We start from the raw sequence: 25,381 nt of genomic DNA, 5'->3' as shown, positions 1-25,381 counted from the left end.
CATGATGTTTTGAAAGAGGACTTTCTGACTACCATTAGGATTGAACATGGGGGAGAGAGAAAACAATTTAGAGAGACCTTGGTCTCACTATTATCTCGCGGTGGGGGGGGGGGTCTGGAGGGCAACTTGACTCAGCTACCCTTATAAATGGCTCTTCATGGTTCTTTCTTAAAATTAAGGCCCTCGTCTACACCACGCCTGACCCTTCCTCGCGAGACAAGAATCTCCACCATCTGAATTATGAGTAAGTTTCTTTTACATTTTTCTGTATTTCTGGTTTATAATTTACTTTCATATTTGCTCTATATCTCTATTTTATATATGGTTATACTGCTTGCAATTGGTTTACTGTACTCACTACTTCATAATATCATTATATTATCCTTCTAATATCCTACATATCCTACTAATCCTTACTAATCCTTTGACAGCGTCCACCGGAAATCGCTTTGGAACATCGCACGGCTATATGGCATATTATATTATCATTATAATATCTTAAAACTCCTTTTATTATTCTTATAAAGTTATAATGTTATGTGTGTGAGAGAGAGAGAGGGAGAGACAGAGTGTGTGTGTGTGTGTGTTAGTTGTGTCTGCACGCCTGTCCTTGACTGTGTAAGAGTGTGTGTGTTAGCTATGTGTGTGCGTTTCCTTAACTCTCTTTCTCTGTGACTAATAAACCATAGTGCGTTAATCTTAAAATGTGAATCCAATTCATCAATATCCGCCTAATACCGCTTCTGTGTGTCTAGGTGCCCGTCATTTTTCCTTCTTTCTTTTATTGGAGGGGCTGGATTTGGATCTGAACACTCTATCAGCTCGCGCATCTCACTGCAGACATCGCTGTGCTACTTGACGTTCTTCGCACCCCCTCTGGAAATGGAAATGCGGGGTTCCCCCCACCTTTCAGATACAGAACCCGCCCCGTGAATGTGTGTATTGACGCCTCTACACAAACAGACCCTCTGCCTGACCCTCAGGTAAATGCTAATACTATATATAATAATATTATAAATTAACACTGGAATTTATTCTCAGATACAGATAATAGTACTGGCACTTTGTTGATAATAGGCAACACAATGTTTACATTTACTTACAAATAAATACAATAATTCAATAAGTTTATCAGTGTATGCTGAAGGGTTTATTGTATGTTATGAATACAACAGTCTGATTGGATTTCTCAACTTATTTTATTAGTTAATCATGGAAATAATAAAAATCAGTGGTAATAAAACTATTATTAATAATATTATTTATCGTTGCATATATTATTATTATTGTATCAATCATTCTTATTAGTTCAACACACTCATCCTTATGCCAGTCAACGCCAGCGGTCTAAACAATACCGGCGCGATGACCCTGTTTCTCCCTTGATGACGGTGCTGGAGCAAAGCCGAAAGGTCGTCCAGCGGCCGATGCAAAACGGGATACTCGACGCCAATACGATCACACGAACTGGAACCTGGAACGTGCAAATGTTGTACCAGTGTTGGAGACTGGAGCAGCTTCTGCACGAATTCAATAATTACCGGCTTGACATTCTTGGTGTCAGCAAAATGAGGTGGACGGGTAATGGAAAAATGAGCGACGGGAAGATCGTCCTGTATTCGGGAGCCAAAGAACATCACGTGCACGGCGTCGGGATGGTCCTGAGCAAAACCGCGGCACAGGCACTCGTTGGACGGAAACCGATCAGTGATCGCATCCTTACCGCCCGATTTCAGTCTCGCCATGCTAAAATTACTGTTATTCAAGTCTACGCGCCGACAAATGAGGCAGATGCTGAAGAGAAGGACGCCTTCTACGACCAGCTGCAAGACACAATCGCGGTTGTCCCCAACCATGACATAAAGATCCTCCTTGGCGACATGAATGCGCAACACAGTAGCGACCGTCAGGGCTGGGAAAACGTGATCGGACCTCAAGAATCGGCAGCAGTAACGAGTGATAATGGAGAGCGTCTCCTATCCCTGTGCAATCTTAACAACCTTTGCATCGGGAATACATATTTCATTCACAAACGGATTCACAAAAAGACGTGGCGGTCACCAGATGGGGCCACTCACAATGAAATCGACTATGTATGCATCCATCGACGGTGGCGCTCGGCTTTATGTGACGTACGAGTTTTTCGCGGCGCCGACGTCGGATCTGATCACCACTTGCTTGTGACCTCAATCCGACTAAAATTGAAAAGAGTGGCCGGACGCAACACCGTTCGGTCATTTGCCTCCGAGAAATTGAAGGACCGCGTGAACGCCGAGCACTTCCACATTGAACTCACTAACCGATTCCAGATTCTTGACAACTCGGCCAGCATCGAAGAACAATGGGCACAGATCAAGGATGCTGCCATAGAGACGGCAGAGAGAACGATTGGTCGACGGCGTGGAACGCAGCGAGAACGGTGGATTCAGGACCGGACATGGTCGTTGCTCGATGAAAGACGGGTCAAGAAACGTCAGCGCGATCAAGCAAAGACCGAAGAGGAGCGAAATGAAGCATCGCAGGCGTACCGAGAACTTGACCGCAGGGTCAAGAGGAGTTGCCGAGCAGACAAGAAGGACTGGCTGGACCGGAAGGGCACTGAAGCACAAGTGGCTGCGGACCAGGGTGACAGCAGGACTCTGTTTTGTGTGGTCAGAGATCTCACTCGGGCCCGAAGCGGTTCCACTGGGCCGATAAGGGATACAACCGGCAAGATGCTAGTTAGCAAAGAAGAGCAGGACGCACGTTGGGTGGAACATTTCAAAAACACCCTAAACCAGCCGGCTCCCGTAGCCACGCATGACTTTACAGTCTTTCCTCCTCCCTATGAGCTGGAAGTGGACATGAGCGACATCATGGATGCTGAGGTCGCTGCAGCGATTCGTCATCTGAAAAACAACAAAGCACCTGATCTTGACCAAATCTCGGCAGAAATGCTGAAAGCGGGTGGTGATGAAGTTGTACGGGTGCTCACTACGCTGCTCAATGACTGCTGGCACATGGAACGTGTCCCAAATGACGGGAGACAGGGTGTCATCGTCAAATTACCTAAGAAAGGTAATCTCACAGACTGTAACAATTGGAGAGGCATCACCCTTCTGTCTGTCCCAGGCAAGGTATTTTGTCTCGTCCTCCTCAAACCGATACTGCGAGCAGTCGATCAGGCTCTACGGGACGAACAGGCCGGGTTTAGAAGCGGTCGGTCATGCACTGAACAAATCTTTGTTCTTCGAAACATCATTGAACAAAGCTCCGAATATCAGAAACCGCTCTTGGTCAACTTTATAGACTTTAAGAAGGCGTTTGACAGCGTCCAACGGAAATCGCTTTGGAACATCGCACGGCTATATGGCATTCCACAGCGGTTTATCGCCATTTTCCAGAATTTATATCAGGATTCTAGCTGTTGCATCCAGACGGACACAGGTCATATTGCCTTTTTCACCATCGAGACCGGAGTCAGACAGGGCTGCATTCTTTCACCATTCTTTTTCCTCATGATGATGGACTTCGTCATGCGACGAGCACTAACACAGCCAGCGTCTGGAATTCCGTGGACAGGCCAGGGACGCCTGACCGACCTGGAATTCGCCAACGATATTGTGCTATTGGCGCAGAATGGGAAAGTCTTACAGGAGATGACCACTAGCCTGGAGCACGAAGCAGCCAAAGTTGGGTTACGGATCAGCACTGACAAGACCAACGTCATGGCGGTCAGCCGGATGACACCGGTGCGGATCACGGTGAGCAACCAGCTGATCGAAGAAGTCAAACAGTTCACCTACCTTGGCAGCATTGTGGCTGCGGATGGTGGGACTAACGCGGATGTCAATCGCAGAAACGGCAGAGCTTTTGCAGTCTTCCAGCAGCTACAGCCGATTTGGGCTATGCGAACTATTCACACCAACAGCAAACTTCGCCTGTTTAATAGCATCATCATCCCAACCGCCATCTATGCATCTGAAACTTGGAAGAGCTCGAGGGCAGTCATCCACAAGCTGAATGCGTTTCAGCACCGATGCCTGAGAAGAATACTCTGTGTATCATACCGTGATCGTATTTCAAATGAAGAAATTCTAAGAAGAACAAACTCCCGCAGCCTGGCAGAAATGGTCGTAGAGCGAAGAATGCGCTTTGCAGGACACATTCTATGGATGTCCGAGCCCGCTGGCGAATGCTTGTTGCCCGATGAGCCCCGCTGCGCCGACGGAACTAACTACTAACTCATCCTTATTATCAATGATGGAGCGAGAGATGTAGACTGGTGCCGAAAATGAGAAAACCAGTTACCTGTGGCCTTATTTGTCAAAGTTCCTGCGCCTTAAGGAACCAAATAATAAATCTTACACCTTTATATGTAATCTTTGCAAACCAAAAATTAAAGTTTACCTGACTTCAATTACAATATGGCATCCAAGAGTTCAAGCACAAACTTAAGGACTCATACTGGTGAACATCATTTTAACTTGACAAATAATACAGTTATTCAAAAGCTAATTCACAATCATGACATACTAAAAATGTTTCCCATTTAAGTAGCTTCAATTTAGTTAGCTACTTTTTGGTAACTTGGTAACTTGTAGTGTGGTTTAAAAAGGTTGATAAGAGAAGTCTCAAACCTGAAAGGTCATGCATGCACACTATACTTACCCAAGTACCCCTAAAAAAAAAAACTAACTGACTAAATAAATAAAAAGACTGAGACTCGAAGCATTCCCAAAATAAATCGACCCTAAAAGTGGAACTGTGAGCAATCTTGAGCATAACATTTGAACTTAAGGAACAAAAATGTGCGAAATGTTCATGATGTTTTTGATCCAAGGAGCTAGGACCATCCTGAACCGAAATATTGAGGTTTCTGTAAAAAGCTGCATAACCGTTTATTATAAGTTGTTGTGTGCCATGACAAAGATGGTTGTCATCGTTAAACCAAGTTTTAAAAAATATGCATTTTTAAAACTGAAGGCAATGACAATGCATAGAAATAATCACTTTATTTATTTATTTTTAGGAAAAGTAAAAACGGTCACGCAATCAACTTTGTAATTATTAGACTACTTGAGATGACCCAAGGTTACATTTTTTGAAAGATTAATCAATAATTCTGAAATTACAACCCTAATTCTCAAAACTCTGCCTCTCCAAGATACTCTTTTTATACCCAATTATAATACAGACCTGCTGCCAATTAACCTAATTAGTTGCAAAATGTTGCTCCATGTGTTTCTTTTTAGTAACACTTACTTTTCCAGCTTTTTCTTGCCCCCTTCCCAACTTTTTTGAGACGTGCTGCAGCCGTCAAATTCAAAACTACCTTATTTTTTCCCTTAAAACGATACATTTCCTTAGTTTAAACATCTGATAGAAAATGTATGTTCTATAGTGAATAACATGAGATTTGCAAATCATTGCATTCTGTTTTTATTTACATTTTACACAGAGTCTCAACTTTTTTGGAATTGGAGTTGTAGACTAGATTAAGGCCATTTAATTTAAGTGAAAATCAAACAGGCTAATAACCATCAGAACTCAATAATAATCATTTTGATAACGGTGGGTAACGAGTTCTACCTCTAACACAATAATAAATACCATTAAATTTGATTATAATCTCTCCTTAATGTGGCATCTTCAATATAGCTTCTTTATGGCATATTCTTCAGTATCTACAATCAACATAGACGGAGAAGCCTTTCTGTACGTGCATAAAAAGGTGCCATAGCAGTTTTTCCATTGTTCCAGGACTGTTTACATTTCCTACTCCTAACTAGCAAGTAGTAGTAATAGTAAATGTAATTATAGTAATTGGTACATTGTACAAATACAGAAATCTCAAACACATGTCTAGCTTGTTATATACCCATAAACAAAGATTTTTTTTTTTTTAAAAATGCTTTTGCATTTTAGTATAGAGGAAACAGTCATTTTTGTAACAAGAATTTATTTAAAAGAAATCAATTTATATAATTCTCTTTGCTCAAACCTTAAAAACAAGCACTTATAATAAATGTGCACTTCTTATCGGTTGTACGACGTCTGTTACATACAGCAGCATTGTTCTGTAGTTGCAGCCAGCTTTGTTTTCTAAAATAGAAAATAAACCCTTTACGTTTAATGCTGTTTTGCAGTCATGGTAGGAATGTAAGGCACTTTTGGTAAGACTGAAGAACTACTCTGGAACAACTATAACTGGATTTTCAACATTATACAACCGCACATATTAAAACCAACACTGACCTATAGCAGAAACACCGTGTAAGCGAACTCTTAGCTAGTAACTGTTTTACTTTTGAGTAATTCTGGTGGTTTCCGCTCGAGTGTGTAAGCAATAATAAAATCATGTGGTCTCTGACACCATCTGATTTCTTGCATCTCATGTCAAGGAAGAGATCCTGCACGTGTAAAAGTACATTTCTGTCTTTGCAGCTATACCAAGCTCAGCTCCAAGTCAGTTCTCTGCTTGTACGTTATTTTTTTCCTCGTTTCTTCCTCCTGGGTTTTCTCTTCCGTGATCTTTTCTGCTGCTCTTCTTCAGAGCCGGACTCGCAACTCTCCATGTCGGCATCAGCAGTAGAGCGCGTTTTTCTTTGCCTTCTAGGCCGATCTTTGTTCCTTACGGGTCTACCAATCTGTTTGTTGTCCTCTGCTGGCACACAGCTAGAGTCAATGTCATGTTGTCTCTGCCGATGGTTCTTCAGGCTGATGTTGTGATTAAAAGTCTCTCCGCAATGCTCACACAGGAAGGGTTTCTCCCCTGTGTGGAGACGCATGTGGGACTTCAAGTGTCCATCCTGGCTGAAGGAACGCTCGCACACCTCACAATTGTAAGGTTTCTCCCCTGAGTGTATGCGCACGTGTCTCTCATAACTTTGAAGCCTGGTAAATTTCCTATTACACGTACTGCAGATGTATTTCTTTTTACCTCGGTGGGTGTTTAAATGTTTATTGCGTGTAACGAAATCTTGAAACTTTTCTGGACAGTCCGGACACGTATAGAGCAGCCCGTCTTCTTTGTGACTCTGCTCATGCTCTAGCTTGGACTGTTTTGTATCAAACATCATCATGCAGTACTTGCAGGAGTGCTGGTAATCTCCGTGCAAGCGACGGTAGTGCACTTTTTGTCCAATTTCTGTGAAGAAGCGCTTGTGACACACGTCACAGGAAAATGGTTTGATCTTGTACTCGCACACATGGCCCTTCTTGTTGGGGTCCGTCTCCACCCTGATAGTTTTATTACAGTCCTGACAGATCTTGCGTTCGTAAAGGTTTTCCGTGCCACAATGCTCAGCCATGGCATGCAGATGAAAACTCCGGATGTCACTAAAATGAACGGTGTAGTCTTTTAAACTGAGGATCTCGACACTCTCGCCAGAGACACACTCCGCACAGCAATAGTTCTTCTCGTGCCGCTGTATTGAGCATACCATTTTAGCTACAGCTTCACAGTCTATACACCAAATTACTGGCTTAATAGTATTCTGAAATGGTTTCTTGGTAAACTCCTCGTCAGACGTTTCTTCATCACAGCTCTCCAAGGCCTCGTCCAAGGAGCTTGGCAGGTACTCGTCTGAATCCTCTTCCGGTCTCTTTTTAGAGAACTTGTCGCTCTCTTTCTCAGCGAGCTCTTCACTTCTGTCCTCATCTGCACTCACATTGGCATTGTCCGAGAAGCTCTGCAGGTACACGTCAAAATCTTCTCCATGTCTGTTTTGAGAGGACTTGTCACTTTCTTTCCCAACAACCTCTTCAGAACTGTACTCATCAATAAAGAGTTCCTCGTCAGCTGTCAGCGTTTCAGAAGACTCCGGGTAAGTTGGGTTAGCAGGCTTATCGCTTACCAGTGCAAGATTTGAACCCTCTTCCTCATCACTGTCCTCATGCGTTTCCATCAGGAGACTCAGCTCATCCTCCCTCACATTCTCGTCGTGTTCCTTTCTCACCGAGATGGAATCCTCAGCAGCCCGAGTGTTGTCCTCATTCGTGGGATTTGGTGACTCATCAGTCAGGTGTTCCTGGTCTACAGTCACAGGTATGCTGTCGGATGACGTCCTGTGAGCATCACTACACGGCGAACGTTCAGTCACCTGAGGAGATGAGAATTTAAAAAAAAACAGGCTAGGAATTACAAACTTGTATACAGAGAACTATATTCAACAAATGAAGCATTTGCAGAAGTCAAAATCAGCGCTTTATTGCTAAGTGAAGTCAAACATGGAAGAAAAAAAAAAAAAGTGATTGCTATTGCATGTTTTTAGACTTAACATTAAATTGCTGTAAAGACTTCTTGTCCTGAAATACACACCTTGTTGTACTCAAATACACACCTTGATGGTTTGGGCATCAGCTGCCTGAGAGGTCCACACTCTGTAGTTACAGCAGATCAGGCACTCCTGTCTGAAAGTGAGATCCTCACCTCGGCCTTTCCCTCGGATCCGGCACTCGCTGGAGCAGTCCAGGCAGCGGAACATCAGATGCACAAACCCCTCCTTGGTCAAGTTTATATACCTGGTTCTACAACATGTACAATATATGACTTGGTGAGTTATGCTGCTATTAACTACAAAAACGAGTGAAGTTATGTACACGGATGTTATGGAATTAAAACAAGCAATCTTGTGCGTCTTATTAACCATGCTCAATACTGTCGATAACAGTCCTCTAAAACAGATGAGCTGCAGCTTTCTTTCCTGAAGCAGCTGGTGGTTACCATACAACACCCTAAGAACACACACTCCAGTTTCTACTGTGAATGGCTTGACTACACTGTTTCAACGCATCTACGTGGACCGGCGCAGGAGAGCATACCGTGTCCTTATTCACTTTCTAATGATCATTAACATTAAAATTATTTGTAATGTTTTAGATGTGACATCTTTGGATCTATTTAATCTTTTGCCCCCCCCCCCCCCCCCCCCCCATTTCTTTCTCTTTCAACCAAAAAAAAAAAAAGAAAAAGAAAAAAATAGACAAGAGAAATTGGGAAAGGGGGAGGGGCTTCCACATTCAGTTAATATCAGCGAGTTCAAAACACCTGCTCAACTGATAAGCATTCCCGATTCATATGTCAATCGTCTCGTCTGCCGTTTTTAATTGGGGGAAGAAGAACTGCCCTTTGCATATCTTTGAGGGATATCTAATACTATCATACTCCAATTTAAAAAGTGCTTGCAATGCTGTGGTTGTAAATGTGGCTTTGTGTCATGCTAGTGTGAATATCTATAGTCAGTCATCCTATTGTGTTTTAATGTTAGAATTGAAAAAAATATTTTGCTCTTTAAAGTAAATTCCACTAAATCCATAAAAGCTGTCCCTTCTGTTTCAGCTAGAATATTTAGTCTCCTCACTCCGACACAAAAAGAAAAAAAAAATACTAATATCAAAAAGACAGTTCACATCTAGTTTACAAAATATGCAAACAACTTAAATTCATGATTAATATTGAAATCATACAATATACACACGTAGTGTATTGACTAGTGAAAAGTTATATACTTTAGCATATGTTTATGTGATGTAAACCAAAAGGACATACTCGGATAAGTTTGTGTGTGCACCTGTATTGAATGGCCTCCTTTGCACATCTGGAAAAAAACAAAAACAAATAAACAAACAAGAAAAATCTAGATTACTTTTAAAGCACAAAGTGAGGGACAGTATGTCATCCCTCCTACCAAGGTAGGTAAGGCAAATGTTTTTTGTTGTGCCACTCGGGAGTCCCATCTGACAAGCTTTTTAACTCAAAGCCAAGGCTTCAGCTTCTAAATCTTTAAATGACATGCAGTCCCCTCTGAAAGTATTGGAACGGCAAGGCCAATTCTACTGTTTTCGCTGTATTTGAAAGGAATTTGAGTTTGAAATCAGAAGATTAATATGAGAAGACAGATTAGAATTTCAGCTTTCATTTCCTCATATATACATACAGACGTGTTAAATAACTTAGAAAATGGCACTTTTTGTTTGAACCCACCCATTTTTTTTCCACGTGATCAACAATACTGAACATGTGACTGATGAGCATGTGTTGTTTCTTGCCCTGTTAAATTGATTGTTTAAAGTAGTAATAGCTCTGAATGTCTACTCTTGATTTGAGTGCCTTGATTTGAGCGCAGGCTGGTGAAGGTGAAGGCTGCATTTGTTGTTAAAAAGAATAAACCAACATGAAGACCAGAGAGCTGTCTATGGGAGAAAAGCAAACCATTTTGAAGCGGAGAACAGAGGGAAAAATCTAGCAGAGCCATTGCACAAACATTGGTTATAGCCAATTCAACAATTTGGAATGTTCTGAAAAAGAAAGAAACCACTGGTGTACTAACAACCAGACAGGTCAGCCAAAGAATCAACAGCAGTTGATGATATCAACATTGAGATAGCTGTGAAGAAACCCCTCAAAACAACAGTTAGTGACATCACCAACTTCCACAGGGCAGGTGTGAAGGTATCACAATCCACCGTTAGAAGAAGACTTTGAGAGCAGAAATATTGAGGCCATACCACAAGATTCAACCACTCATAAGCATTAAGAATCAGAAGGCCTGATTGAAATTCACAAAGAAATACAGAGATGAGCCACAAAAGTTCTGGAACAAACATTAACCTCTATTAAAGTGATGGAAAGACCAAAGTGTGGAGAAAGAAAGGATCTGCTCATGATCCAAAACATACGAGCTCATCTGTGAAACATGGTAGAGGTAGTGTCATGGTATGGACTTCACCATTCTGGAGATCACTAATCTTTATTGAAGTAACTTATGATGGGAGCAGCAGAATGAACTCAAGTCTACAGAAACAATCTGTCTAACAATTTATAGAGAAATGCATCCAATCTAACTGGAGGAACTTTATCATGCAGCAAGACAAATGATCCAAAACACACTTCCAACACTACAGAGGACTTCTTCACGGGGGGGCGGGGGGGGTTGGGGAGTGGAAGGTTTTAAACTGGCCAAGTCAGTCAATCACCAGACCTTAACCCGACTGAGCATGCACTGAACCTCCTGAAGAGGAGACTGAAGGGAGAAACCCCTCTGAAACAAACAACAACTAAAAGAAGCTGCTATACAAGCCTGAAAAAGCAAGAAAGAAAAATGCAACAGTTTGCTGATGTCAGTGCGTCATCGGGTTGATTTACTTATTGTAAGCAAGGGATACGCAACCAAATATTAAGTGTTATATACGTTAAGACTATGAGTACCATTACTTTTGCTCACCTAAAAATTGGGTGGTCTGCCACAAAAGGTGCCATAAACACATTTAGATGTAATTATCAGGACATAAAAGCTGAAATTCTGATCTATTTTCTCATATTCATCTACTGATCTCAAACCCAGATGTACTCAGGGTATAGCAAAATCAGTAAATTGGCCTTGCCATCCCAATACTTTCGAAGGGGACGGTACATGAGTACAGTAAATAAAAACAACAGAGTTCAAACATAGAATTTTCAGTCTCATCATGAAGGACATTAACAACTTTTCTGAAGAAAAATTCACAAACACCTCACCTCTTCTGTTCCAGCTGACGACTTCTCGTGGACCTGCTACCCGCGTATTCGTCATGCTTTTTGTTAGCACCTATAAAGTGGAAATCGTAGCATCAAAGTGGGTCAAACCACACCAACAGGGAAATGACCATATCATCGATCTTTTTTTTTTTTTTTTTTTTTTTTTTTAAACCAGCAATCTAGTAGCTGGAAGGATACAATATACAAAATTTCTAACAACCAATCTATATCCTCAAAGCCCAGTGGACTCCCTGAATCACTGTGACACTGTTTCAATTTTAAATTAATTTAACCAGCTGTTAATTTCAGCAACAGCTACTCGGTGAGCCAGTTCCAAACCAGCAAGCTAAATAAAATCTGTACAGGAGGTATAAGAAATGCAAGGGTTATCATCAAAACGCCTGGAGCATAATGAATGGATTAAATTTTCTGGTTAACATTAAATTAGTCTTTTGTTTGCAGTGCTTAAACTAGTTTGTTGGTGAAATATTTTGTTTAGCCTTTATTACAAAAATAACTTTGATAGTGATGATGCCAATTGCAGGCAGCTTGTAAAATGTACGGCATCAAAGATCATAAAATGACCAATAATTTTTTTTATTTATTTATTTTTTTTTTTACATTTTGGGTTTTAAAAACACTTAAATGATAGAACAAAGAACACACTTTTTTATAGATTTAGAAGATAGTTCAGGCAGATCTAGTACAGCTTTGGGATTAGACATGGCAGGTGCAACGAAATTTAGGATCAAAGCGGTTAAATAAATGTAAATAAAGCAGAGCACACAAAGAATGTGAGGCATGATAAAAGACTACAGTGACAACAAAAGAAAAAGTTGGTTACCTCTAGCACAGTTTTTTTTTTCTTTCCTCATTCAAAGAAGGGCTACTAGAACATGTACCAAGATTACATGATTTAGAAAGCCAGTAGTCTAGCAGGCTACCATATTTATCTACAATTTGTCCACCTCTACACACATAACAGCATATACCAACTCTATCTCCACTGGTGCTGAGGCTGCATCATCTTGAGGTAACTGTCCGTCATCCCAAGCACTGTAAATGCACAGAAAAACACTTTTACAAAGATTTAAGCTTATTATGCAAACTGTATAAAGTAGAATTGCTCTAAGCTATTTGGATTCAAATAACACAATTTCTGCTTTACTGATTTACATAAAAACTATGCTACATTAGAATCTTTTTAGTAATAATACCACCAACAGCTTCTATTTTCTGCTGTTTCTTCACTCATAAATTGACCCAATTATCATGTCACCAGTAATGCATTATTTTTCCACAAATGATTTGTCCAAATATTACAGCAATCAGTTTGTACATTAAATGTTATCAGTAAATCATACTATATAAAAGGATTACAAACATTTGCTTTGTATCATGCGGTCACAAGCCTAAATCTGCAAGAATGAACATTTCACCATGGTGGCCTGTAAGCAGGAAAACATTTTAACAACTCAAACACAACAGCGAAAAAATAAAGTAATAATAATAATAATAATAATAATAATAATAATAATAATAATAATAATAAGCAGCAAGAGGAAAACCAAAAGCCTCACCAAACAGCAAAACTAAACCCACATTAATGTTAAGTCACAACAGTAAGTTATTGAACATCACATGCTTGTTGCTGATTGGCTGCAGTGCATTTCAGTCTAAGAGTTGGCAGCATACGGACAACTGGAGGATGTTTTTCAGTAAGAGGAATTATGTGCCTAAATTGATCTGATGTTTTTCATGCTTATTTTTTTTTATCAAGGGCATTCACATGAGATTATTTTAAAGATGCTGTTACTGTTGCACAGCATTAAAACCTTCATAAAGGAAGCTGGGTTATTCAGTAGAAAGATTATTTCTAACAATAACAAAAGTAACTTCGCAGAGAAATTGTATTTGCTAGGTTAACTAGTGTTCAGTTTGGAAAAAGTGCAATTCATGATGTGATGTTCAATAAGGGCCTTCAGATTTCACGGTTGTGTTTCCTGATTTTCTTCTGCGTCTGTTTGGTTTGTGTTTTGCACTTACAGGCCACCGTAGTTCCCAGTGTAACAATTCTCCTTCAGTTTAATCTCCACTGAGACACACCACTGTAAATAGCCTGCTTAATAAAGCATTAAAGCAGTTAGCAAAAGTTATTCTTTAGACCAGAACAAAATGTGAGGCAGTGTTTTAGGATTACCTTCCTGAAGCTTCATCCGTTGATGTCCAATCTGCTCTTGCTGCAGCTGGCAAGGATGTTAAATTTGAAAAACTGTAAAGGCAACAAGAGAATTTTCACTGGAGCAGTTAAATGTGTTAAATGCCAGCCATCTACCTCAATGAAGTGACACCCTACTTGAACACTGACAAGCTTTAGGTTTCTCCTCTCTGCACGCTCACTTATGAACACAGCCTTCATTCATCTTCTGCTGTATCCTGGTCACAGGTTTTTTTTTTTTTTTTTTTTACCCCTTCAAAATAATCACCTGTCAACCATTAACAAAGCAAGCTTGAGTCTTTCAGGTATCTCCAGCACTGAAAAGCCACACCAATGTTCACTCGTCTTCATTCTTGCTTGGTCAAATTATTTTCTGTACGCATTGTTTTCCTCTGTAGTCTTCATTCTCTTTGAGTGTTTTGTAGTGTAAGCCACTGTCAGTAACGGTCAAAGCGGAAGTTTTGATCGAACCCCAGTTTGCTGTGCCATTGCTTCAATAGGGTGTATTATTAACCTGATTTTTCAGTTCATCTCTTTTATACATTTATAGTCTAAATGTACATGAGCCTGTATACATGCAAAATGACTGACAGGCAAAGCATATTGCTCTTGTTTTCTATTCTGACATTTGCCATCTTCCTTGGTCTACTATCCGTTTTAAGTTTATAAACTTCCCATTTTGTTTATTCATGCACCAAATTTTAGACACAGCTGACTGGGAACAACCAACCATCTTTTGCCACACTCAGATTTCCTTCATGAAGGAGTTTACTATTGCGTTCCATTGTTTCAAATGAAAATATTTTGTTGGGGCCATGTTTCCTTTCAATTAGCCAAGTCAAACGGCTCATCAAGGTCTTTAAGGGTTAACTGCAGACTAATTTGCATTTTTAGACTTGTGTTGGAATTTGTTTTAGAAATGCAAATTAAAAGGTGATTACAGAATTTTTTTTTTTAACTCTGTTTGATTTGGAAAAAATATTCCATTGATTAAATAATTTCATTCAATTTGTTTTAGGTATGTTTTATGAAGCCAGAATGTTCTGCTATTAAACAAAAATGGTTTTGTTTCATGTCTGTGATTTGTTTATTTGCTGTGAAGTAAAAATAGCCAGGTGAACATCCTCCAAGTGTGGTCATTTCCATAATTTTTGCCAGGGGTAGTATACTTTAGCGTAACTTTAAAAGCCTGACCACCATCACTGCAACTATTATTTGAACAAAACAAAAAACAATTAGGTAGCATTTCTTAGGTAGCATTTTCGACACTTTTCTCATTCCATTGATAGAAAATAGGTTTGGTGATGAAGTAATTTTCGGGGTGATGATGCATCTTGCCACAGAGGAAAGAGTGTCAAAGCTTTTCTTCACGAACGTCAGATCAACTCAATTTCATGGCCATTCCGGGTTTTCTCAACCTGTTTAAAATATTACCACAATGTAGCCATGTTTATCTCTGTGTAACATATATGAAGATACAGAAGAACTGTTATGATGTTTACTCTGCTGAAAAAAACTACAGAAACCATCACTGAAATTCTAATTGTTTTCACTACAAACCATTAAAACTATTACCAGTCCTTAAATGGTATGCACTAGACATAACATGCCACCAATAGAAGGCAACACATTACCAGTAGAGACCCACAGGGACCATTACAGTTTCCATTAAAAGTAATATAAGTCCCATTATAACCATTAGGTTTTTTTTCCAGCAGGGTATAATGTATAAAGTAGCATTCAATTGCTTCCAACTTTTAATTTCCAACTCTTTAGTGTCATTAAAGCTTCCTTGTCCATTTTATAAATAACTTAACATTACTCAACACAAAACCTAAACAGCTACTCAAACTCTCATTAGACGCAGACCCTATAGTACGCAATGCAAAATAACATGCTTGTGTAAACCACAGAAATATTCTGTCCGAGTCCACATTACATTTTAAATTTTATACCTGGAGATATTAGCAAACACATTAAGGAAAAGGAGCTAACTAACACCACAAAGGCACACGTCCCAAACTAAAGAATTGTAGTCATTTACTGCTTTCTGTCATCATACAGTATATGCAGAATATTATACAGAATAAATCTTCGTTTTCATACATTTCTTTATTTTGAGTACATTTGATATGGGATTACTGAAGGAAAGTAGAAAAACCAGTGGGTAATATGGTTCTGTATTATGTATTGTAAGGTTTTCAGCTTAGCTTGAATAGCTTTGGAAAGTGTGTAAACAAACAAGGTGTTTCGTTTTAGCGCTATAGACCGTACAGCGCATGCGCAATATCCCTCCTTCGAACGCGCGCGACATCTCCGAAGGCTGGGCATGCGCACTATCCCTCCTTCTGAGCGCTACTTCCGTGGGCTGTCCGAAGCATCTGGATCATCCAAAGCATTACTTTACCAAGTAAATACTAAGTCATAAATGTGGATCTAGTGGATTAATGACGTAAAGTCGGCCCTTCAAACTGTGCAATAGTTGCACAGGTATTAGTTTCCATACCTGTCCAAGAGGAACGTTGCCAATTCCGCGTCTAACTTCATCCTCTTCTTCAGTAATAATTCTCGCCATCTTGGGAAAGCGCTTCCAATGTTGATTCTTGTTTTACTGCGCTTCTGGTCGTGAAGTCGTTTGGAAGCACAGCGTGGTTTTTTGCCTTCAATACAAGAATCTCCCAGCGTTGGACCCTTCGTGGATTCCGCCATGTTTTCCTTTTGAGATGTGAAGCCCAGTCTCCATAGTCACTGGTTTCAAAATAAAAGTCTTTGATGTTGCGTGGCCGCCGTCTAATGGACTGCAGTGTGGATACAGAGTCCAGTTCAGCTCAATAAAGTTAATCAATTCAACTCACTACAGAAACCCTAAGATGTCCCATTATTATTATTATTTTTCTTTCCTTCTGTTCTTGTGATTTCAAATTAATTTTCTCGTGATCTCGATGTAACAAATTTGTTTTCTCGTGATCACCAGGATTTTTCTGTGTACTCAACATAACATTTTGTTTTTATTGTTCTGGAGGTAACAAAAGCTTAGCGCAATTCCACAGGATCGTGGATGAACAAGTTAATTTTTAGTTTAATCAGGGACTCGCTCAAGCTGAAATAGCACCTTGTATGAAAGTGAAACGGTCAAGACTGAAAAGGTTTTTCAAGCTGAAAACCTTTTTTACTTATATGTTTAGTCATTTGGGACACATTTTCCCTTGGATTACATCAAGTCCATGCCACTGGACTCATGTTCATATCATGGAACTTGCACTGTTTTCATACTATCCCAGATAGCATCCGGGTGTGGGCCACTTCAGGCAGTCATGCGGCACAGCTGGCCTTCTTTTTGCCCGGACAAAATGGATATGAGCCTGAAGTGGCCCACATAGCCCAAATATCCCAAATCACAAGTGGGCCTTTTTAGGCAAAGATGTGGTGCTCACTGCAATGTGTACATGACCCTAAAGTGACCCATGTGGTAAATAGTGAGTATGGCCCAAATATCACAAAACAAATGTAGGCCACCTTTGGTAAAAATGTGGCACATGCAGCATTGCTGCGGCTTTCTCGTGGCCCAAATCTGGCAAACAGGAGCGGACCACACAAGTGCCATCATTCCACTAGGTATGTGGGCCGGATCTGGGCCACAGCAATTTCACTATCTGGGATATCATTTGCACATGTAATTTTTGATTGGATTTTCATGGGTGTGCCACAGGGAACAGACATGCTGTCATCCAAGGCTACACATAAGGACTTTGTTCAGAAGCTGACTTACTAGAAAGGCCACAGGACTTTCTAGTGAAATAAATTTTTATACATGATGCTGAGTAAGTTGCTTAATTACTAAGGTTGTTTCCATTCTGAAAGCAGATCCAGGAATGACCTGCACCAAAAAAGAAAGAAAAAAAAGAAAAGAAAATCTTAATGTCCTAACATTATATCATTGTTAATACATATTTCTTATCATTTTGACACTCCCATTTTGATATATGGCCATCTCTTTGATCATACTCCCTGGCAGCCATTTTGAAGCATGTGTGAAAACAGTGGTCAGAAGTGAAGTCACATAAACTCACATATTTAAGGTATTTTAACCTTAATTTGAGATACATGTCACTACGATTAAATCACAAAGATTAAATGGTAAAGACCTGTAAAATGGAAAACTTTAGAGACATAGCAAGAGTGCTACAGTGGTAATTAGCACACTAGTCATATTAAATAGATTTGTGTATTACCGATATCAGAGGTGTTACTGACTATTATTTAATACATTTAATTAGTAAGTTTCTTATTAACTGATGGTAAGTAGTTGGAGTTTGCTTTAACTCATAACAAGTTGTAACTGTAAGGTGGGTACCCTCAGTGGGTATAATACTGTAAAAGGCAGAGAATAATGAGCGAGACTAAGAATGTATAATATATAATACAATATCTGTACTTTTTGTTCACATAAATGTAATTTATAAACTTGAGGTATAATCAATACAACTACTGCTGATCCAATTAAGCTTACTGAGTACCCTTTTAAAGCCATTCAGTTGGACAGGATGTGTGTTACTTTTACTTAAAGCTGCAGTATGGAACTTTTGCCTCTCTATCACCATCTCTATTTGAAACATAACATTGCAAGTTACTCGCAGAGATATTATTTTACATGGGTTGTGCTTCGGCGTTGCTCCTCTGCATTGATGAATCTGAGTTTTAGGTATCCACACCTGTGTCCCAATTGGCATACTTATACTGTGTACTAAAATTATGCATAATTTTGTGAAGAAAAGAGTGGGCAAGTACTGGAACATATTAACACATCGTGTAAAGGAAGAGAACGTTGTTGCCCAGAAGAGAACACAGTCACAGTGAACAGACTCCTCATTGCATTTCAGTATTTCTTCTTCCATTATTCCTTATACAATTTATACTATATAATTTACTTTATCATTCTCTTGATTTATTTTTCAACATTTTTCACTTACAACTCTCTAAAATGCATCCTTGAAGTCAGAGTCACAAAGCTCCTCCTCCCTCACGCAAGGAGTTGCGGTAAATATTAGCTGGGAAAAAAAAAAAAAAAAAAAAAAAAAAAAAAAAAAGTGTCCACAAATCCATACTGTGAAAACTTTGCAGAAATAGTAGACCATCCAGGTACCTTTGGGATACTCGTTTCAACATGGCACCATCCGGGACACACTAATTCTCATCTCGGATTAGTATTTAGTACTGATAGTACGTCAGTCGGGAAGCAAGGCACCTTTTACCTGAACACGGAATGCTCACCTGGCTCACACCAGAAGCATTTCTGGTCTCCAGTGTTTACAACCAAATTAGCATGTTTTTCTAGCTGATAATGTGCAGAGCTGCCAACTCTGCTTATAATACACAACTTTGAGCTTTTTTTTTTAAGTCACTTGGAAATTTTTTATTTATTTATTTATAAAACACATTTATTGTCACTATTTTCCCCCAATGCATGGACACGGTCTACTCACAGCCTCACAGTAATATCAGTGCTGTAGTTTATTTCACCCTCTCCTCCCCCACATTGGAGAAAAATCACATTGTAATTCCTAGCAATAACAGTTAGTATAGTGGACATAGAAGACATATGTACAGTTCCTCTTACTCGAGGTACATTTGCAAGATTCATGGTGAAAAGAGGTATTAGACAAGGATCTGGCAGTTCACCTTTGTTGTTTATTATGGTAGTGGAAACGTCGTCTATTTTACTTAAATTGGGCAACATATCAACATAATTTAGAAGGGAATTGTTTTATTGTCAGTCAACTTGCTGATGACACTATTTTTTTTTTTATAAAAAAAATAAAATAAAAAAAGGAACAGCAAATACCTCTAGCACTTCAGTATATTGAGATTTTCTCAAAAGCTTCAGGTCTAAAATTAAATGTCAAAATGTGAGCTAATAGTCAAACACGATCATCCTAATATTACAGTATATAATATCCCAATAATAATAATAAAAAAAAAGTTAAATATTTACTTATCTGGATATCCAAGAAAAAATTATGTTTACAAAAATTAAACATTTGGAGAAATGTAGATTAATTATGAATACTTGACGACAGAGAGACAAAGATATTCGGAAGAATTTTATCGGTGAAAGTAGAGAGTCCTTCTAGAATCATTTATCCATGTTTTGGCTAAAAAGATAAAGGCAATTAATAAATTACATTTTGATTTTATATGGAATAGAAAAAGTCATATACGTAAAAGTGATCTGATTAAAGACTATGAAGAAGGTGGACTTCAGATGACTGACATTATGAATGGGATGCTTAAACTCATAGTTACAGTCATTCATTAACAATGAATCCTCGTACTGGTCTTTTATTCTTGCAATCTTATTTTAAAAATGTGGTGGTATAAGTTTTCTCTTACAATGTCACATTAAACTTCTATAAACTCCCTGTAAAACTCTTCGCTTTTCACCAACAAGTACTATTATACTGGAAACTAATTTTTAAACACAGCATTAGCCCACATAACATGTCAATCTGTAATAATAGATGTACATTAGTGAACAGAAAAATCGGCTTATTGGTGAGTGGTGGCAGAAAGAAATATAGTCAGTAACATGTTATGAATTATTTTGGTAATATTTGGGCGGCTGTGGCTCAGGTGGTAGAGCGGGTTGTCCACTAATCGTAGGGTTGGCGGTTTGATTCCTAGCCCACGTGACCCCACATGCATTCTTGGGCAAGACACTGAACCCCAAGTTGCTCCTGATGGCAAGTTAGCACCTTGCATTGCAGCTCTGCTACCATTGTTTTGTGTGCGTGTGTGAGAAGGGTGAATGAGAGACAGTGTAAAGCAATTTGGAACCACTAAGGTTTAAAAAAACAAACAAAAAAAAAACCCTATATAAGTGCAGACCATTTAATATAATGCTTCACAGTAATTTTTGTGGTAAACACAATCTAATTTGCTCCCCTAAAGTTTATGACAAAATTACACTATATCACAAGTATCCCAATTCAAATGATTAAGTTAGTAAAAGAACATTAATATACTCAGTGGTAAGAAACATGATCTCATGATAGAAAATATACATTTAGCTAATTTTTAAGAAATTGGTTAATACAAAAGTGTATTGTAAGGAGAACTTCTATTTATGATAAATTCTGTTATGATAATCTGATAATCAAGTTTGGTTTATTGATCAAGGATTTAAAAAAAAAGTAGCTTGTGCTATGAATAACTTACTGCTTTTGTTGAAGTTTTACATACACAAATGTAAAAGTTTTCAAAGCTCCTTCCTGATTACTTGTTTTGGAAAAGGAATTCTCAATTAACTTGGAGACACTGAGAAGGATGAAAAGTCCCAAAGCAAAGTATTTGTATTCGATACTGGAGTATTTTGGTTTGGCAATGTAAAATCTCCTAGACCCCTGTTTTGTTAATTATTTATTCATTTATTTTATGGTAATTTGGTTACTTATTTTCTCAATATTTTATTATCTCAATTTTTTTATTTTTAAAACTTTGACACAGTTGTTCCTCTGGGCCATTAGATGGCAGCAGTGCGCTGTAGTAGTGCTGATAAATCACTCAAAGAGGAAAAAAAAAAACCCCAAGCACTTTCCAGGAATTTCTAAAGTTTATTGCTGTTGTTGTGGCAGCCAGTGACAGCACAGCTTGACCCTGAGCTCATTTTTATTCTTACTAACACTCAATAGTTTCTGTTTAACTAATTCAGTCGCTCTGTTTAGCTGGTTTTAATAAGAGTTCCTATAGGGGCAGTACAACGAAAATTGGGGGGTGGACACACACTTCAGCAGAAAGCGGAAGTCACGTGACGAGCGTGGCGGTGGGAGAAAGTTGTGAATGACCTGCGGGATTTCTTGAATAAAGATTTAAATGCAAAAGAAAAGACATGGGAGGCGGTTTGTGTGGATGGCACGTTTTCATTTAAAATGTTGGTGATCCTTTCTTTTCACGTTAGAGAAGTACCATGTTTATGAGCTACTTTTCTGTTTACGGATATGACGTTTGCACTCAATTTCCCGCGAAATCGACAGGTCTAAAATATAAATACTTATAATAGGCTTACCTTTGTGAATCAGAGTAAAACAAAAGACACGGGTTGGAAGATGGATTTATAATGTACTTACTCATTATTTTATTGTTTATTTTAAACAAAAAGTTATATTGCATTTCTAATTTTGCATCAACATCGTGTAACTAGGCGTAATTTGTGTGTATTAATCTTCATCTTTAGATTTCAGTTTCTATGGAGGTTTTCTTTGAGTAGAGGTGAGTTTATCTCTCTCATAGCTATCAAATATGCAAATAAGTGCAATTTACCACACTGACTACAGCGAAACAAAACAAAAACACAACGCAAGAATCTAGATTCCTATTGAGCCACTGAAATGTCTAACCTTTCCAGCAGAAAAAAGGCCATCTCTGCGTTAGTCTTCAGTCCCTTCAGATCTCGGAGTTGTCGCCACCTCTCAAAAGCCATGCCGATATTTATTCTGGTTTTGGCACGCGCTCTGTCGCTTTCTCTTTTTGACTGCAAGCTCTCCGCAGTTCGTGGTTTCTTGGTTTTCACACCGGATTCCCCAAATATCAACGATGATTGCGGTTTAGAGCTACCACGATTAAACGCAGCCATTGAAGCTGTCATAAGTACAAGCTATAAACAACTCATACATGCGCAACATAGTAGCCGGCTCTTATACTTTCTGTTTACGGACGTGACGTAATCACGCAAAGACGAATGACGTCAAACTGAAATCGAGAGGGTATAAACGGAGGTCGGAGCCGGGTCCAAGTGGGATGGACCTCAGCTCCAAGTGGGATGGGCCTCAGCTCCAAGTGGGATGGGCCTCAGCTCCAAGTGGGATGGGCCTCAGCTCCAAGTGGGATGGGGCGTTAGCTACAAATGGGAGGGGCTCTAGCTACAAATGGGAGGGGCTCTAGCTACAAATGGGAGGGGCTCTAGCTACAAATGGGAAGGGCTCTAGCTACAAATGGGAGGGGCTCTAGCTACAAATGGGAGGGGCTCTAGCTACAAATGGGAGGGGCTCTAGCTACAAATGGGAAGGGCTCTAGCTACAAATGGGAGGGGCTCTAGCTACAAATGGGAGGGGCTCTAGCTACAAATGGGAAGGGCTCTAGCTACAAATGGGAGGGGCTCTAGCTACAAATGGGAGGGGCTCTAGCTACAAATGGGAAGGGCTCTAGCTACAAATGGGAGGGGTTCTAGCTACAAATGGGAGGGGCTCTAGCTACAAATGGGAGGGGCTCTAGCTACAAATGGGAGGGGCTCTAGCTACAAATGGGAGGGGCTCTAGCTCCAAGTGGGATGTACAAACCTCCAGAGGACTTGTAGTGTCATAAGGAAGTGTATTTTATTTGTTAACTGGCTTTTAAAAACGTGTTTTATGATGTGTTTTGCTGTGTATCCACCAGGTTACACTGTTAAGGGAAGACGAGGTGTGCTCCAGGGCATTTACACCAAAGCATTTTACCTAGGACTGTGCAGTTTCTCATGCATGCAATCCAACTGTGCTAATGAGTAATGTCATTATATATGCAGAGAAAATGCATGGCACCTTGCATGGACTGTGTGGATATGTCAAATGTAGTTTTTATTTCTGAGTAACTTGTACACATTTGTAGTAGATTTTGTTGTGCGGCAATAGTTCACTTTAAAAACCAAATCACTGAGCAATTAAAAAAATGTTGGTTATAATGTTGTTACACATTCACCTCATTGAGTGCAGTTATATCTCACTTTAAGTTTTTTTTTTCCATCTTGATACTGATAAATTAATATTTAATATTAGATAAAATATAAAAACTTCAATCTTCAAATAGAATGGCATTGGACATGCATAAAATAATGACAAAGCTGTAAGAAATAAAATTAAAACTAGAAGAAAAAGTGCTGATATTTAGCTTTAAGTAAGTGTTTTCATCATCATTTATCACCGCGCACCTTTGAGGATTTCCGCATACTTGCTATCACTTCTGGATTTTTGCCTAAATCCCACCCACTTCTGAAATCCCGCCTACTTGTGGCATAAGTACCTCCCACTCAGAGGTCTCTGGGCTGCAGCAATACGTACTTGCAAATTAGGGTATGGGGTAAGGTAAGGAGACAGTTTTGAACACTGATTTTTTTATGTACTTGCTCAATAATTTATTTTTGTTCATATTTAACCAAAAAAAAATTATTTAAAAATCATTCAATCATAAACTGATTTTAAGGGTTTGCAACATTGTGTTAAGAGTTTGCTGACTGTTCATGAGAGCTGAAAACATTGAAATAAGTGCTTGTAAGTGTTTAAATTTCATATAGGTTTCATATAGTCACTGATTAATAATATGATCACACTAATGTATATATGATTGCAAGACATTCTGTGGTAAATGAAAGGCCAAACAACTCAACTTTGAACTTAACTCAACTTTGTTGAGCATACTTGTTTAAAGCTGGAGCCAAGCTGTCTGAATCTGGAGAGAACTGCTCTCTGAGAATAGAAAGGACTCTTATGGAAATCAACATTTGAACTCTTTTCCACTGAATTATCATCTTCATCTGAGATAGCACATCACACTGAGTAGAGACCGGAAGATCACGCCTCACTATTGGTCATCTATATTGCTTCCCCCCACATCATCCTAGATCTATATGCATTAGACAATGTGAATAAGAAATTGACTATATGTGCTTTGTATCATTCAAAAGGTCTCAGTGTGTCTGTAAAATGGTTTCATTCCCTCAGCAGCACTTCAAACCACCATTAAGATCTAGAAAATGTATAAACATATTGCATGCCTTTGAAAGTGTACCCTCCCCGGGTTCCTCACACTAATCACTTCCTGTATGCAAATAAGGTACATCCTTGCTCAGACATCGAATACCCATTCAATCACAAATGCCAACTGACCTCCTGAATAGTGGGCCCAGATTCCAATTATAATCACAAACAACACCATTTGGTGGACTTACAGAGTGTATTTAATTAGAGCTGACCAAAAATTTATGAAATCTGTAGACAGATCTCCCACACAATTATTTTGTGTAGTTCCATTGCTGCGTAAACTTTTATATCTCTCTTGTTTATGTTTTATGTGATGTTTTTATATTATTGATCATTGCTTATTATCTTCTAAATTGGATTAAGAATTGTTATTGGAATTACCTGGTTAATAAATTGTTGTTTGAATTTATTCTATTCTACCCTGAAATTATTGGCTCTAGGAGAATACGTTAAGTCCATTACCGCAAATCTGTGACCAGTTTAGTACAGGCTAAAATCCAGGTTTAGGTGGAGCATTGGGGCATGCCAAGTGAGATTTTAGAGTCCAGGCTAACAACTTGGTTTTAGTTAAGTGTACTTAGACTGTAAATGCTAAAAGGAATTTCTGTTTAGAACAACATAGTGTTGAACAGTCTAAATAGGGTGAGCCTTAACCTCTGCTTGTTGTAATAGTATTCTAGTTAAGTGAGATCCATGGCATGATTATTCAAAGCTGCTATTATAGAAAAGTAAAAGTGCTCAACTTGTACCTCTGTCTAATGACCAAGACATTGAATCCGAATGAATGAGCACAATCTAAGTAAAGGGTTAAATATGATAATCAAATGTCGAGGTAAATATAATGATAAAGACTGGAATTTTAATATCTCTTAGAAT

General features: G+C 39.0%; 2 protein-coding genes across 10 annotated transcripts; one reads left to right on the top strand and one right to left on the bottom strand.

Moving 5' to 3' along the window:
- The first annotated feature begins 1,385 nt into the window (after positions 1-1,385).
- On the top strand, positions 1,386-5,722 carry LOC128633103 (uncharacterized). The gene is made up of 3 exons (XM_053681835.1): positions 1,386-2,720; positions 3,618-3,810; positions 5,664-5,722. The coding sequence occupies exons 1-3, from the start codon at positions 1,386-1,388 to the stop codon at positions 5,720-5,722; spliced, it is 1,587 nt and encodes a 528-aa protein (XP_053537810.1).
- LOC108267275 (zinc finger protein 69 homolog) lies at positions 5,406-22,446 on the bottom strand. Of its 9 annotated transcripts, XM_047156913.2 has the most exons (9): positions 22,112-22,446; positions 18,689-18,766; positions 16,225-17,595; positions 13,701-13,772; positions 12,493-12,556; positions 11,501-11,570; positions 9,533-9,581; positions 8,325-8,511; positions 5,406-8,084 (listed from the first exon to the last, which is right to left on the bottom strand). In XM_047156913.2, exons 3-9 carry the CDS (start codon positions 16,425-16,427, stop codon positions 6,468-6,470), a joined length of 2,262 nt encoding a protein of 753 aa, XP_047012869.1. In that variant the 5' UTR covers positions 16,428-17,595; positions 18,689-18,766; positions 22,112-22,446; the 3' UTR covers positions 5,406-6,467. The 9 variants fall into 9 exon arrangements, with proteins under 9 accessions (XP_047012869.1, XP_047012870.1, XP_017326774.1 ...); XM_047156914.2 differs by lacking the exon at positions 18,689-18,766; XM_017471285.3 differs by lacking the exons at positions 16,225-17,595; positions 18,689-18,766 and having other exon boundaries at positions 9,555-9,581; positions 12,345-12,556.
- Positions 22,447-25,381: the final 2,935 nt, after the last annotated feature.

This window comes from Ictalurus punctatus, chromosome 7, assembly GCF_001660625.3.
Source record: "Ictalurus punctatus breed USDA103 chromosome 7, Coco_2.0, whole genome shotgun sequence".
Lineage (NCBI taxonomy): Eukaryota > Metazoa > Chordata > Actinopteri > Siluriformes > Ictaluridae > Ictalurus > Ictalurus punctatus.
This window is presented reverse-complemented; position numbering and strand designations above follow the sequence as displayed.

Excerpts from the sequence above, each read along its gene's own strand:
- LOC108267275 (XM_017471280.3), bottom strand. The coding sequence starts at position 22,359 with ATGACAGCTTCAATGGCTGCGTTTAATCGTGGTAGCTCTAAACCGCAA. Across the intron at positions 9,582-11,500 it reads CGTCAGCTGGAACAGAAGAG|ATGTGCAAAGGAGGCCATTC; the intron begins GTGAGGTGTTTG and ends GTTTTTTTCCAG. Across the intron at positions 8,512-9,532 it reads GCACACACAAACTTATCCGA|AACCAGGTATATAAACTTGA; the intron begins GTATGTCCTTTT and ends TACATGTTGTAG.
- LOC128633103 (XM_053681835.1), top strand. The coding sequence starts at position 1,386 with ATGACGGTGCTGGAGCAAAGCCGAAAGGTCGTCCAGCGGCCGATGCAA. Across the intron at positions 2,721-3,617 it reads ATACAACCGGCAAGATGCTA|AATGGGAAAGTCTTACAGGA; the intron begins GTTAGCAAAGAA and ends CTATTGGCGCAG. Across the intron at positions 3,811-5,663 it reads CAGCATTGTGGCTGCGGATG|TATCTACAATCAACATAGAC; the intron begins GTGGGACTAACG and ends CATATTCTTCAG.